This window comes from Mesocricetus auratus, unplaced genomic scaffold (genome assembly GCF_017639785.1).
Source record: "Mesocricetus auratus isolate SY011 unplaced genomic scaffold, BCM_Maur_2.0 Super-Scaffold_100006, whole genome shotgun sequence".
NCBI lineage: Eukaryota > Metazoa > Chordata > Mammalia > Rodentia > Cricetidae > Mesocricetus > Mesocricetus auratus.
Genome location: NW_024429190.1, coordinates 14,444,376 through 14,458,856, shown reverse-complemented (window position 1 = coordinate 14,458,856; position 14,481 = coordinate 14,444,376). Strand labels below are relative to the sequence as shown.

Sequence of the window (14,481 nt, the reverse complement as noted above, 5' to 3'; positions counted from 1 at the left end):
ACTTATGAGAAAGAAAGTGAGGCTTACCAGACAGTACAAGCGCATGCTAGACCCTGCTGGAGTGCAGCGAAACAATGGTACTATAAAAACATTGCTGTTTTTCTTAAGCACCTGTCCTTGAGCCAAGGTGTAGCACTCACTCACTGGTTTAGCAACTAGAAAATGATCGATTGATAAATAGCAACTAGAAAACATGGATGGTGACTCTCAGGCTCTAAGAAGATTGCCGTAAATGTGGTTGAATTGCTTCTGTAGGGTGCATTCAACCTGGAAGGTTAATTCACATAGAATGACAGCAGGTAAAAACCCAATGTTAATGTTTGCACTATTACAATCTTATTTTATGGAATTATAAGAGAATTTATGATAAAGTATGTCTGATAGACACACATCTGACTCCAGTGTAAAATTTGTGTTTGGATGTTTTGAGTATATTTTTCAAATGTTATAATTGGAATAGAGAAAATGTACAAGTTTTAAGAGAAATGTTGACATTCTTATGAAAATATTTTGAATATTTAATAAGGCATGTGAGACCAGAACAGGAACAATACACCTTGCAAGATAATGGGAGACCAAAATAGGAAAAATACCTATCAAGTTAATAGGACATTCTACATGTAGAATGTAATTCAAAGTGTCTAAGGAAATTTCAACTTATAAGCAGGACCATGTATGTCTAATCAAAATCCTAGTTAAAGCGACCAAATTTACAAATATAATAAAATTATCAATTTGCCCTCCTAGCCTAAGAAAAAGGATTTTTTTTCTTGTTTTTTCGAGCCAGGTTTTCTCTGTGTAGCTTTGGAGCCTGTCCTGGAACTCGATCTGTAGACCAGGCTTGCCTAGAACTCACAGAGATCCTCCTGCCTCTGCCCCTGCCCCTGAGTGCTGGGACTAAAGGCGTGTGCCATCACCGCCCGGCTTTATTTTACTTTTTTGAGGCAGGGTCTCACTATGTTGTCTGTAACTCAATTTGTAGAGCATGATGGCCTTACACTTTACAGAGATCTGCTTGCCTTTGCCTCCAAGTTCTGGGATTAAAGGTGTGTGCCACATTACCTGGCTTTATTTTTTTTAAGTTTTATCACATTTATTTATTGTGTATATGTGCATGTACCACAGATTACATGTAGCAGTCAGAGGACAACTTGTGTGAGCCAGTTCTCTCACCATGTGAAAGGACCCCAAGGATGGCCCTCAAGTCACCAGGCTGAGTGGCAGGCACCTTTACCTCAACTCACCTCCCAGCCTCTTGTTTGGTTTTGAGACAGAATCTCTATAGTTCAGCTGACATGAAACTCACTATATAGCCCAGGGTGGATTAAAACTTTCCTACCCAAAGGCTGGGTAGCTTTAATCCCAGCAGCACTTGAGAGGCAGAGGCAGGCACATCTCTGTGAGTTTGAGGTCATCCTGGTCTACAAGAGCTAGTTCCAGGACACTAGAGAAACCCTGTGAGAGAGAGAGAGAGAGAGAGGGAGGGAGGGAGGGAGGGAGGGAGGGAGGGAGGGAGGGAGGGAGGGGGAGAGGGAGAGGGAGGGGGAGAGGGAGGGAGGGAGACTCTGGCTGTCCCTATTGTTGCAATCTATTAGTTGCAGAATGATCTAGGATGGCCTCAGGGCTGGAGAGATGGCTCAGCCGTTAAAGGCTAGGCTCACAACCAAAACTATAGAATGGCCTGTCAGGGACAACTAGCACTCCTCTTCATGGAGTCATCTCAGCAGGCCACATTGATCACGTTCAAAGAGAACAGACAGGACCTCAAGGCCACTTGATGACTGACTCTAAACTGGCCCACTGCCACTTCTGTATGGTACGGGGCCAGAGATGGTTCAGAGGCTGAGGGGATAAACTGAAGGAACTCTGGCCAGCGTGCATCTGGTGAGCATGGCTCTAGCATGCCTTGCCTTTCTCTCCCATTCCATCTGCCTTGCTAAAAGCCATTAGATTACATCCTTAAAGTGAGCCATCAAGGTCCATTCCCTTAATTGGCTATTTCCTCTTCCTGAGGCCAACTACCAAGGTCCAGCTATCAAAGTATTGAAGTCCAGCAATCAAAAGCCCTGTTTGGCTCACCTAATTAACATGCCTAATTAAAATTAAACACCTCATCCTAATTGTTTCCTCTTGTACCTTTTATAAACTGCCATTTTCCTATGGGCCACATTTGTCCACCCCCTCGGATGAATGCGCCTGACCTCTTTCCCTTGTTCACACCCCCTTCTCCCTCATGCTCTACCTCCTGCCTTTGTCTCTTGTCCCCTGCCCTTGCTGAGAACTTGGTCTTGGGTGTCCTGAGCAGATACTTTCCCTTTCATAAACTGTTTTTGGTTTCTCTTAGTCGGGGTGTATATGTCAGGAGAGATTACACATGCTGTGAGCATGTGTAGACAATCATAGGATAACTTTTTGGAGTTGTTTCTCTACTTCCACCTTTTCCCACACATATTCCAGAGATAAATCTCAGGTTGCCAGGGTTGCACAGCAAGCACGTTAACCCCCTGAGCTATCTTGCTTTGCTCTTCTTCTTCTTCTTCTTCTTCTTCTTCTTCTTCTTCTTCTTCTTCTTCTTCTTCTTCTTCTTCTTCTTCTTCTTCCTTTTTTGGTTTTCTGAGACAGGGTTCCTCTATGGCTTTGGAGGCTGTCCTGGAACTCACTCTATAGACCAGGCTAGACTGGAACTCACAGAGATCCACCTGCCTCTGCCTCCTGAGTGCTGGGATTAAAGGCGTGCGCCACCACCGCCCAGCTGCTCTCTGCTTCTTTAAATGCAGATATTGCTGTGTTGACAGATTGGCCTATTACATTGCCCATGCTGATCTCAACTCTTCATCTTGTTTCCTGCTTCTATCTCCAAAGTGCTGAGATTACCAGGCCTACCAAGACCAGAGATATAAAGCTTGGAGGCAATGGATATTGATATAGGCTAACATTTGGTCATATTTTTACCACACACAGCATCCACTTGCCACAATATTAAGAAATACTCTCAATCCTGCTCAATGGCTCAGGCTTATGGAGCAAACACCCAGGTGCTCCTGAGTTGTCTCTGAGCAGCTACTCAGTCCAGGACAAGGAAGAGGTACCACACTCATCCAACCAGCACTGTTGCCGGTAGCAGCCAGTTTGTTGGACTGTCCAGAAGCTAGCCTAAAGTGAAAGATAATCACTACAGCCTTGTCACAGTGTTCCCTTCAGTCACCATGCACACTTGCTTCCCTGCAGGAGCCAGGTTCAATCTACAGCAGTGGCAATGGACATCTCCCTGTTGTCAAGACTGGAGCTGGTAAGCACCCTGGAGTCAGAGCACCCATGTCCAGCACCCTGCCTTTGGCTGGCTTCAAATCACTAACATAGTCCCTCCATTTTTTTTTCAAGACAGGGTTTCTCTGTGTAGCTTTGGAGTCTGTCCTGGAACTTGCTCTGTAGACCAGGCTGACCTTGAATTCACAGAGATCCACCTGCCTCTGCCTTCCGAGTGCTGGGATTAAAGGGGTGAGCCACCAACACCCGGCTAGTCCATTATTATAAGTGAGTTTGAATCACACAAAACCTGTAAGAACTGTGATTTTTATTTAAGTAAAATTAAATCTGCCCCCAATTCTATTTCAACAGGGAGACAGGGATTCCTTTCTCCCCACAACCCACACCCAGGATTGTCAAAAATCTTGGAATTGTTAGTTCTCCATACTGAGGTAGGACTCCTGTCAATGCAAAGAGACTTTCTTGGTCTGAAAGCACCCTAGGGCACAGTCTCACCACCTGAGGTCAGGGTCACCTTTTTGAGCACAGGTTGCCTCTTTAGCAGAACAGGACTGGGCAATAGTTGCCACGTGCAATGATCAAAGGCCCAGATGATCCACATGAAGCAGGAAAAGGGCCAGTCCATAACAGGTGTTCAAGAATCGGGCCTCACTCACAATGCCACTGCTGTGGGCTTCCAGTCCTACAAAAAGCCTTTCTGGGAGTAGGGAGGGGCTAGGTTTAGCAAATAAAAACACGGGTGGGTAGCCAGTTGCAGTCCAGAATAAGAGTAGTTGTATAGTGTGTCTCCCGCACCATGTCTTTTCTGGGGCAACCAAACAGGAGCAGGCTGGAGCTGGGGAAAGGCTGGGCTTTGTGGCTGGGGTGCAGGAAAGGGCTGCTCTCTGAGGGACAGGGGCAGGGGTAGGGGCCCAGGTCGGCGGCCCTGCGCTGTGTTAGCGCAGGGCGGCTCAGGCAGCCTTCAGGTCATGGGCAGGCTGGCAGGTGCGGTCTGCCTCTTGCCTTGCCCGCAGCCTGCGTTCTCGACTCTGGTCCAGTTCCAGCCAGTGCTGCACCTCTGCCTGAGCCTGCCAGCGGGAGGTTGGGGAGGTGTTGGGCCACACACACACACAGGCGCCCAGACATCAGCTTCCTCCTGCCCTAATAGCCCCTACCTCTCAGACCCAAAAGGTTGCCCTCCTGTCCCTCCAGCTCACCCGCAGCTGGGGGCGCTTGGCCCGGGGCGATGGCACGGTCAGCTGTGCTGTCTGCCTACGGCGGCGCTCAGCTGCCCTCTCCTCCATTCTGCGCTGCAGTTCCAACACGCGCTGGTCCTGAGAGGGTGTACCCAGGCTTGTTGTCTGGGCCTTCTTTTCCTCCCACCTGTACCGCGACAGCACTGACTTAGAAACTGGCTGGGCGACACCCAGGAGGGTGGGTTCTCGGGGATCCTGCCAGCACCCTTACCCTTTTAATCTTTTGTTTGCTCGTTTTTCTTTTTTTTCTCTCTCTCTCTTTTTTAAACACTTCACGAATTTGTGGCCATCCTTGCATAGGGGCCATGTTAATCTTCTCTGTATCGCGTTTTTTTGGTTTTTTTTTTGTATATATGTTGCCGAAGTGAGCACTTTTTTGGTTTTTTGAAACAGGGTTTCTCTATGTAACAGGCCTGGCTGTTCCCATGGAACTCACTTTGTTGACAAGGCTAGCCTCGAACTTACAGAGATCTCTGCCTCTGCCTCCCGAGTGCTGGGATTAAAGGCGTGCGCCACCACCGCCCGGCTAGTCTTTTTTTTTAAAGTGGCATCCTAACATAGAATTGGTATGAAAACTTCTTTTGCCTCACACTCCCTTTGGCACGCTCACGGTCCCCAGGTGACAGCATTTCTGCACATCCCCTCTTAATACGGGCCACTTTTCCCGTCCAATTGTAGGTCTGGCTGCCTGCAGCTTTGATTAAAGTGTATATCACAGCATGGGGCATGGACACGTGTTCTCCTTGCATTTTCGCTCTTGCCCAACTGTACTAGCCCTGTTCCCCTGCGAAAATTCCTGCAATAGAGGCTGACTGAAGGAGCAGGGCTGGGGTCCAAGAACATTGCTACCAGAGTTGAACCTTGAGAGGTACATTTGGGGTCTTCAAGGAAGGGGCCAGCAGCTGGGAAGTAGTGCCTTTCTTGAGCCATGTGTCACTCTGATTGTGACCAGCTGGCCCTTTCTGAGCAGCTGCAGTGGCATTGCTTCCTCTGAGTTGTGGCCAGGGCAGCGGCTGCTCAGGACCAGGAGTGGACCACTCTCTTCCACTGGCAATGGCTTCTTCTGGCCACCCTCCCATTAACATGAAGGCATTTTCTTTAGAGACCAGTGCTCCATCATAATAGGCCTAGTTACCACCTCCCCTGGAGCAGTTGTGACCAATCTGGCTGTCACTGGACACATAAAAGGTATGTGCCTATATGCACACACAGCTATGTGTGACCTAGATAGTGGCTTACAGAGAAAAACAGCAAACGGTATTTGAAAAGTCTTAGCAGTCTTGGGACTGTTGGAAAAGTGAGAATGCAGACAGGATATTTAAATGATGTTGAGAATTTTGGTTACTTTTGCTAGTTGTGTCATGGTGTTGTGGTTTATGTAGGACAGCATTTTAAAAAAGAAAAAGAAAATAAACACTACAGTGCTCATGAAGTACATGATGTCTACAACTATTTCTTTCTTTTCTTTTCTTTCTTTCTTTCTTTTTTTTTTTTTTTTTTTTTTTTTGAGGCAGGGTTTCTCTGTGGCTTTGGAGGCTGTCCTGGAACTAGCTGGTCTCGAACTCACAGAAATCCGCCTGCCTCTGCCTCCCAAGTGCTGAGACTAAAGGCATGCAGCACCACTGCCCGGCATCTGCAACTATTTCTATTTGGCTTTGAAGGCTGGTAAACAGCTAGCTAACTAGCTAACTAACTAGCTAGGTGAAGCACATATGACAGGAAGGTCCTTGTGACATTGATGCATTGCATGATACATGGACATCAAAGCCATTGCCACAGAACTGACAATCCTCCAATAAAATAAAAATGGCCAGAATTGCTGTAAAGGATTGTCCGACAGGGGCTGCTGGTGTGGCAAGGGTACCCACTGAGGAAGGCTCATAGCAGGCTTGCCGCTCCTTTGCTCCTACTACGTATGGAGGTGGCCTCCTTGGAACTATGGTACTCACCTCAAGGCTGCGGTTCTGCCCATGGCTGCACGGCACAGTGAGATTTGCTCCATTGTGCTCTGTAGCTTTTGGCTTTTGGCTCGTTTGCCCTGAATGATTTGATCCCGCTTTTCCTCCTTCTCTCGTTTCTGTGTCTCTTTAAGCAGTGCCAGTCTCTCTCGAAGTTCCACAACAGACATCTCACCTTCCAGACCATATCCTGGGATCTTTCAAAGAACAGGGCAAGACCTTAAACTAGCAGCTGTAAAGCCAGTCACCCCCATCCAAGAAGACCTTTCCTCTGTTTCAATCTGCCTGTGTAACCTCCAGCAGCAGCTCCAACCTGGAGCACTACAATAGAGTTGAACTTCTCAGCTGGATGCTCCTCACCTCCTTGGTGAGATCTAGTAGTCAACTGCAAAAGCCTCCCAGCCCTGCCCCCGTCCACCTGTGAATTTGGCTCTCCTCTGCCTTCTCATACAGGCTGCTACCCAATCCTTCCTTAGCCCTTGGTTCTCTCTGGCTCTGGGCTTTTAACTTGGGTGCTCCTTACTCTCCTTTCCATCTTGGGTCTGGAGAGTCCAGGAACCTCACCCCTCAATATGCAGCTCCCCAAATGGCTACCTCCAGGCAGTTTAGCTCTCCCCCCTTCAGAGACCCAGCTTTGATGGGTAGCTCTTTCCTCCAAATAAAAACATTCCATCCTGCAGATAAGAGCGAGGCTTCCATCCCACAATGAGGGATGCTCTCTCAATCTGGACACTTGCGGGGAGGGCCTAGGACCTCCCTGGAACCAAATGACAAACTCTAGAGATCCCCCATGGAGGGCCTTACCCTCCCTGGGGAATGGAGTGGGGATTGGGTAGGGGGTTGGGGGGGCTGGTGTGGGGGAGCGGGCATGGAGGGGAGGGAGAGGGAGCTGGGACTGACATGGGCAGCAAGCTTGTTTCTAATTTAAATATATAATTTTTAAAAAGTGTTTCAAAAAAAAAGAGTGAGGCTCCTCAGGAAGCAAAGGAAACTTTAAGGCTCAGGAAGCTCAGAAAATGAAAGGATTCATAGGCCTTGGTGGCCATGATTGTATAGCAATGACAGCTGCTGGAAAGAGAAAACTCTTAGGCAAGTGCTGAATAGCTATTTCTTTTAAAGGGAACAATCCAATCCAGGAGGGTAGGTGGGGGTGGGGTTAAGGTTCATGAGACTTAAGGTCCTCTCCCCAGCTTTATAAAATGAGTAAGCAATCACTGGGGAGGAGACTGACCAGTAGAGGTTTCGGAGGAGAGTCTCAGGCCTGTCAAGTTGCCTGCAAATGGTGCAGAGCTCTTGGGAGGCAGCTTTCATGAGCTGTCATCTGTGTTAGGGTAGGCTTTCCAGGGACACATCTGCTTCTGCGCCATTCCCGTGTCTGTAAGAAACACCTCACTCATGCTGCTGTTAGGAGCCCCAGTCCATTGGTTCACCAGGTTGGACTTTGGTGTATCCTGGGTTCCCTTTCTGTGGTAAGTAGATGTGTGGTGCATTTACTCAGGAAAAGGCTCTCACACAACAGCAGGCTGAGCTGCTTGCAAATTGTACAGGGAGCTCCTGGATGCAGCTTTTCTGAGTTGTGCCTTGCACTGGGGTGAACTTTTTGGTAAGTTCACCTTTGAGTCATCTATGCCTCCATAATTAGCTCTCTCCCATGCTCCTATATGTAGCCTCAATAAAATCACTGGCTCACTAGTTTAGATCAGGGTGGAGTTGTTTCTTTGGTCTGTGGTTGGTACCATATCAAGGTTAGTCGAAAGATCACAAAAAAACTCAGTCTTGCTGCAGCATGTACCTTAACCTGAATCCATCCACAGCTGGTGGTGTCCAAGTAACTAGGGGATTGTGGGTAGGACAAGACCCGCTTTTGACTTTTATGGGAATTCTGTGCCCGCTGTACCACACAAGGAGGTACCCTGAAACTGAAGTCTCCAGGGGGCACAGTCTCACCTGGGTCAGGTCTACCAGCTTGTCCTTGCGTGTGGGCTGTGTCTCCAGTGCACGCAACCGAGCGATGAGCTCACAGCGCCGCCTCTGCTCCTCTTTGGCTGCCTCCGTGCTCCGCTGCAGCAGCTCCCGGCTCTCTTCCATCACCTCCTGAACTTGGGAACCAAGTGGGGTGCTGATGAGGACAGTGAATGGCCTGGTGGACAATAGACAGGGGCTATGTCCTCCAGGAGTGTTTTCTTCAGACCTTGGCCCTTGCTCAGTCCTGGCCCACCCTCCAGCAACGCCACCCCTCACTGACCAAAGCAGCTTGTTTGGTAGTTGAGAAGGATATAAAGGAATGGGGCAGGCCCCGTGGCACCGGACTCCCTTCGGTACCTATCTGCTGCCGGCCCTTGACGAGCTTCATCTGGGCCACCTTGACATTCTTCTGGGCCTCAATGACCTGCTCCACCAGCTCCTTCATGGACTTCTCCTCTTGGAGGCGCCTCTCAGCACACTGCAGCATTAGCTCAGCTGTCTGCTCAGACAGAGGATCCAAAACACTGAGAACTGGACTGGGCTGGGTCCTCCCTTTAATCCTGTCCCAGCCTACATCAGAAGTTTGTGGGCACCCAGTCAGCCCTGCCCTGAGTTCATCCCAGAGCTGTCAGTTCCCGAAGAACCTAATCCCGAAGCTGGGCCTGCCTGCTGGGGAAGAACCTAGTCCCGAAGCTGGGCCTGCCTGCTGGGGAAGAACCTAGTCCCGAAGCTGGGCCTTTTGGGGAAGCTCCACCTTGTGCCCTCCTTCCTTCTTCCCAGGATTGTCCTGGGTGAGTTGCCAGCATTTTCTTGTGGCATCTCTAGAACCTGATGAAGTAAGATGCTCACAATGAAGGGAAACTGGTGGGGAGGGTCCTGCAAGAAGCACATGTGGTTAAGACTTGCATGTGCCAGTTGGACAGTGGTGGCACATATCTTTATCCCAGAAAGAAGGAGGCAGAAGCAAAGCACAAATAAGTGTCCAGATTTGATCTTCAGAACCAAAAGAAGTCAGCTCAGGGGGCATTGTTTTATTTTGAGACAGAGTCTCATATAGCCTAGACTGGCCTGGAACTTGCTATGTAACATGGGATAACCTTGAATTCCTGATCTTCCTATTCTACAAAGGAGCACTAAAAATTAAGGCATGTCCCACCACACACTATTTTTTAGTTGCCCAAGCTTGTCTCAAACTCACTGTGTAACTCAGGCTGACATCAAACTCACAATCTCCCTGCCCTTTCCTCCTAAGTGCCAGGATCATAGGCATTTGCACACACGCTAGGCTTCCAAAATTGTTTTTAATGGTTTTTTTTGGTTGTTGTTGTTGTTTGTTTGTTGAGACAGTGTTTCTCTGTATAGCCCTGGATGTCCTAGAACTTGAGACCAGATTAGCCTCAAACTCAGAGATCCACCTGCCTCTGCCTCCTGAGTGCTAAGTGACAGGGGTGTACCAGCTACCGCGTCTCAAATAAGTAAGCAAGAAAAAACAAACAAAGAAAAATGCCTGTTCTGTGCTGTGAACCTCTTCTCTAAGCAGAGTTACAGGACCCCAGGCCTGGATTACATCTTCTGGGACCAAGAGATAGAGGGCCAGGCCCATGGTAAGTAGACAGCTGAGAGCTTCATGTTGGAAGTAAGGAAAAGCCAACTCATGGTCGGGCAACAACTCTTACCACATAGAATTTGAAAGGTGACATAGCTCTGCAGATAAGGTACCACCTTGGGAACATGCACATATAAACCCAGAGGCTGCTTTTGCTAAGTGCACTGACTTCACTTGGGCTGCAAATACCCAATGTAGCTAAAGCAGAAGAAAGAAAACATGGCAGCTTTGCCCCCATTTTGTGTCTGTCTGTCTTTACTCTCAAATTCTGGGTCTTGGGGTTGGAGAGATGGCTCATCCATTAAGAGCACTGACTGCTCTTCCAGACATTCTGGGTTCATATCCCAGTACCCACATGGCAGCTCACACCTGTCTGTAACTCCAGTTCTAGGACACCCTTACACAGACCCACATGCAGGCAAAACACCAATGCACATAAAACAAAAAATTCTGGGTCTCATTTCTACTCCATTTTGTGCCTAGACATAATAATTCTTTAGGGCTGTTAGTTGACCTATATCCCCCAATGATGAAAACAAGACGATAACAGCAATGGCTTCTAGATTTACAGAGACATGTGAACCACCAAGTTTTTGCTTGTTCATTTTCAGTTTATATGTATGTATATGTATACTGCATGCATGTAATACCCAAGGAGTCCAGAAAAGGTTGCCAAGATGCCCTGGGACTGGAGTTTCTGGTGGTTATAAGCCACCATGTGGTGCTGGGATTAAAACATATGTCCTCTGGAAGAACAGCTAGTGTTAACTCTCCAGGAGTAACCGTCAGCTTTTTACAACATGTAGACCATGGGCAAAGCAACTAGGAAAAGAAGTCATTGTTCTAAACCTTAGCAGATCAACTCCATCTTGCCTAAATTCACCTTGGATTCCAAAACCATAGGTCTGTGTTCAAACAGTCTGCCTCAAGTCTCCGGGTCAGGCTTGCCTGGCCTGGGACTAATAGACACACAGATTTGCCATGTGCCATAGGGCAACATCTGGGCCTCCTTAAACTTCAGTTTCATTTAACTTTTTTTCAAAAGCTTTTTTTTTCTCCTTTCAATGCCACTTCTCAGTTGCACTGGGTCCACTGAACAGCATGGCAAGGCCTCAAGAAAGGGAATCACCACCAGTGGCAGTATAGGCATCAGCACAGTATTGGGGGTCAGTAAAGAAAAAGGAATGAGTGAGCTGGGCGGTGGTGATGCACGCCTTTAATCCCAGCACTTGGGAGGCAGAGGCAGGTGGATCTCTGTGACTCTGAGGCCAGCGTGGTCTATGGAGTGAGGGTGAGGACAGCCAGGGCTGTCACACAGAGAAATTCTCTCAAAACAAAACAAAACAAAAACAAAAACAAAAACAAAAGCAGGATGTGTGATGGGGGAAGAAGAGGCACAGAGGCGGGCTGTGGCAGAAAAGCACAGGGGTTGGTGAGACACACGCATCAGATCCGCACAAAGACGGCATCGCCAGGGAAGGCAGTGGCAGAGCAGACAGCCGGCTGAGTCTAGGGCCGGACACCTGGCCGTTTCCCTGATGGAAGTCTCAGACTGTGTTCTGCCTCACATTGCTGAGGGGCAAAAGGCAGTGAATACATCCTGGGTCCAGCACTTGAGTTCCACCACAGATACTATTCTACCCACAAGTCAGCACCCAAATAAGGGCTGTTCTTCAAGATGCACCAAGCAGGAGCTTTGAGTCACCTGCAGGGGAGAACTTCAAAACTACCACAGAGCTAAGGGTGCAGCTCAGAGATAAAGTGCTTGCCCTGTGTGTGTGTGTGGGCAGGGGTAGTGGTGGTGGCTGGGTTAATTCCTATACTATACAGAAAAAAAGCCCACAGGATGGTAGATGGCCTTTGTGTGACTGGAGCCAAGGGGAAAAGCACTGCAAGAGCTGTCAAATGACATCCAACTGAATGAAGAGAGTGGTTCCCATGGCAACTGTCATATGAACTGTTTCTCTCTGGTGGGCTTAGTGTTGACACTGGTACAGCAACCCTGCATTGGTCCTACTGTGATGGGGAGGGCGTTAAAAAGTGAGGCTTATTCAGTTTAGCTTATTATTTGCATGGCTCACCAAATTATTTTAAAAGGGGGATAAATTTAGTTAAGAGAAGAAAATATAACCAGTAATCAAGTCAGTGTTAACGAAATTAAAAATACCACTGTTGCTGGAGACAAAGCTTAGTACAGAGCACTCACATACCCTGCACAGGGCCCTAGATTCAAATGGACACATCCGTCCATCTGTCCATCCATCCATCTGTACACACACACACACACACACGCACACACACACTAAAAAGATCACTGTTACACCCATGATTTTAAATACATCTTTTTCATATGTGTTGACAGAGTTCATAATATTGGGAGCTTTGGGAGAAACAAGAGCTAGAACTCAACATTGGCATCTATGGTGAAGCATAGGGGCTTGTTGGAGAATAGTCAGGTCATTTTTTTAAGTCAGTATCTCTGGCCAGGTGGAAGTAAGGGGACCTTGCACAGAAAACTACACTGTAGTTGATTAGCACATACTGGGACTGCAAAAAAGGATCTTGTGCACAGTACACAAGAAAAATTAAACTTAATTTTACTTTCAAATATCCAGTGTCATCTAATGTGACTCTCATTAGGCAAAGAGTTTATCCATACAAATATGTGTTCTGGGCATGCTCAGAACTAACCGCAAGACCCCTGGGCATACAAAGTTTGGCTAGCAGAGCATTCGCCCACAGACACTGAAGGACACAGTTATGTGCCTGGGATGCCGGCCTCTGGCGAAGACAGTTGTGTTGACAAGGCTCAGGCTCACTAACAGTCTTCAGGTTTGGCTGGCTGTCACCCTCACATAGCATTCTCCTCCTTGGGTTCTGCCTGTGGCCACTAACTCACAAGATTCTTCAGTACCAGAGAGACCTTGTTTGGTTGTAACCAGGCCTGGAAAGGCTGTTAAGAGTATCTGTGGCAGAAAAACTGAATGGCCCCAGAAACCAAAGGAAACTGAACAATATTTTTCAGGTACTAAAAGAAAGCCAACCTAGAAAACTATTTCCAGTAAAAAAAAAAAAACAGAAAACAAAAAAAATACCCTCCAGGAAAGCAAAAGTAATACTTTGTTGTCAGAAATTCCACCCTAAGACAGTGGTTCAATGCTCTATTAATTTTTTTATTATTGTATGTGTTGATAATATATGTGTGTGAGTGTGGACATGCATGGGTCACAGAGTGTGGGGATCAGAGGACAACTATAGGAATTAGTTCTCTCTGCCTACTGTGGAATAAAGGAGTTGAACTCACATTATCAGGTTTTCTCTGTAAATGTTTCCCGCTGAGCCATCCTGCTGCCTATCTTGTTTTGAGACAAGGTCTCCTGGCCAAGGCTGGCCTCATACTTACTCTATAGCTGAGGATGACCTTGAATTCATGTTCCTGTCACTCTTACAAGTGCAGTGACTACAGGTGTGATCAACCACATCTAGCCCCCCCCTCTCTCTGTGTGTGTGTGTGTGTGTGTGTGTGTGTGTGTGTGTAAGATTTCCCCAGCTCGTTTGATCTGGAAAAATGACATCATTAATAGACTATAGTAAGTTATATACTGCTGTAATTTGGATCTTAAATGTCCACTAACAGGTCCATGAATTAAGACTTGGTCCCCAGCCCATGGCACTGTTAGGAGCTGGTAGAACCAATGGGAAGAAGTTAGGTTAGGGAGGACATGACCTTGAAGGGATAGTGGAACATGGGATCTTCTTCTTATCTTTTGTTTCCTGCAGTTTTGTTCCATCATGAGCTTCTATCCTGATGCACTGCACACACTACAAACTGTAAAAATTTAAGTCAAACAAAACCTGTTTTTCATTTGAAGTTGATTATCTAGGTATTTTGTTACAATAATAGAAAACTGTGTAATACATAAATATATAGTATTTTGAACAGCAATTTAAAAGAGCTAGGTGGGCTAGGTGTGGTGACACCAGTCTTTAATCTCAGCAATTGAAGGTGGCTCTATGTGAGTTTGAGGCCATCTTGGTCTACATAGAAAGTTCCAGGCTAGCCATGGGTACATAGTGACCTCAATGTGGAAGTGGTTCATGGAGACAAGTGGATAACTGAAATTTACGGACCAACTGCTCTAGTCAAATTGATGAGTCTTGGGTTCATCTAGACATTGTCTTAATAAATAAGATGGAGGGCCCACAAAATGGCATAGTGGGTAAGACATTTGCCTCTCAAGTCTAGCCACCTGAGTTTGATCCCTGGGATTCATATAAGGGTAAATGGAAAGAATTGACTCTACAAACTTGTCTTCTGCCCTTCACATGCATACTGGGACACATGCCCTTATCCAAAATAATTATAAAGAATTGAGAATTAAAAAAAAGAAAACAGAAAAGATACTCAACAATGGCCTCTGATCACCATATATACCCACATACACATGTA

The 14,481-nt window shown here is 47.1% G+C and overlaps 1 protein-coding gene across 3 annotated transcripts in view; it reads right to left on the bottom strand.

The window, feature by feature from the left end:
* Positions 1–3,559: 3,559 nt before the first annotated feature.
* Cfap99 (cilia and flagella associated protein 99) overlaps positions 3,560–14,481 on the bottom strand; it is a 41,709-nt gene continuing 30,787 nt past the window's right edge. The window contains exons 12-16 of one of the 3 annotated variants that reach the window (XM_040746915.1): positions 8,783–8,924; positions 8,408–8,559; positions 6,452–6,657; positions 4,464–4,580; positions 3,560–4,334 (exon numbers count right to left, since the gene is read on the bottom strand). In XM_040746915.1, the coding sequence (XP_040602849.1) occupies positions 4,502–4,580; positions 6,452–6,657; positions 8,408–8,559; positions 8,783–8,924 (579 nt within the window). In that variant the 3' untranslated portion in view covers positions 3,560–4,334; positions 4,464–4,501. Of the gene's footprint in view, positions 4,335–4,463; positions 4,630–6,451; positions 6,658–7,691; positions 7,836–8,407; positions 8,560–8,782; positions 8,925–14,481 lie in introns of those variants that run through there. The other 2 variants (XM_005068730.4, XM_040746916.1) reach the window with 2 other exon arrangements.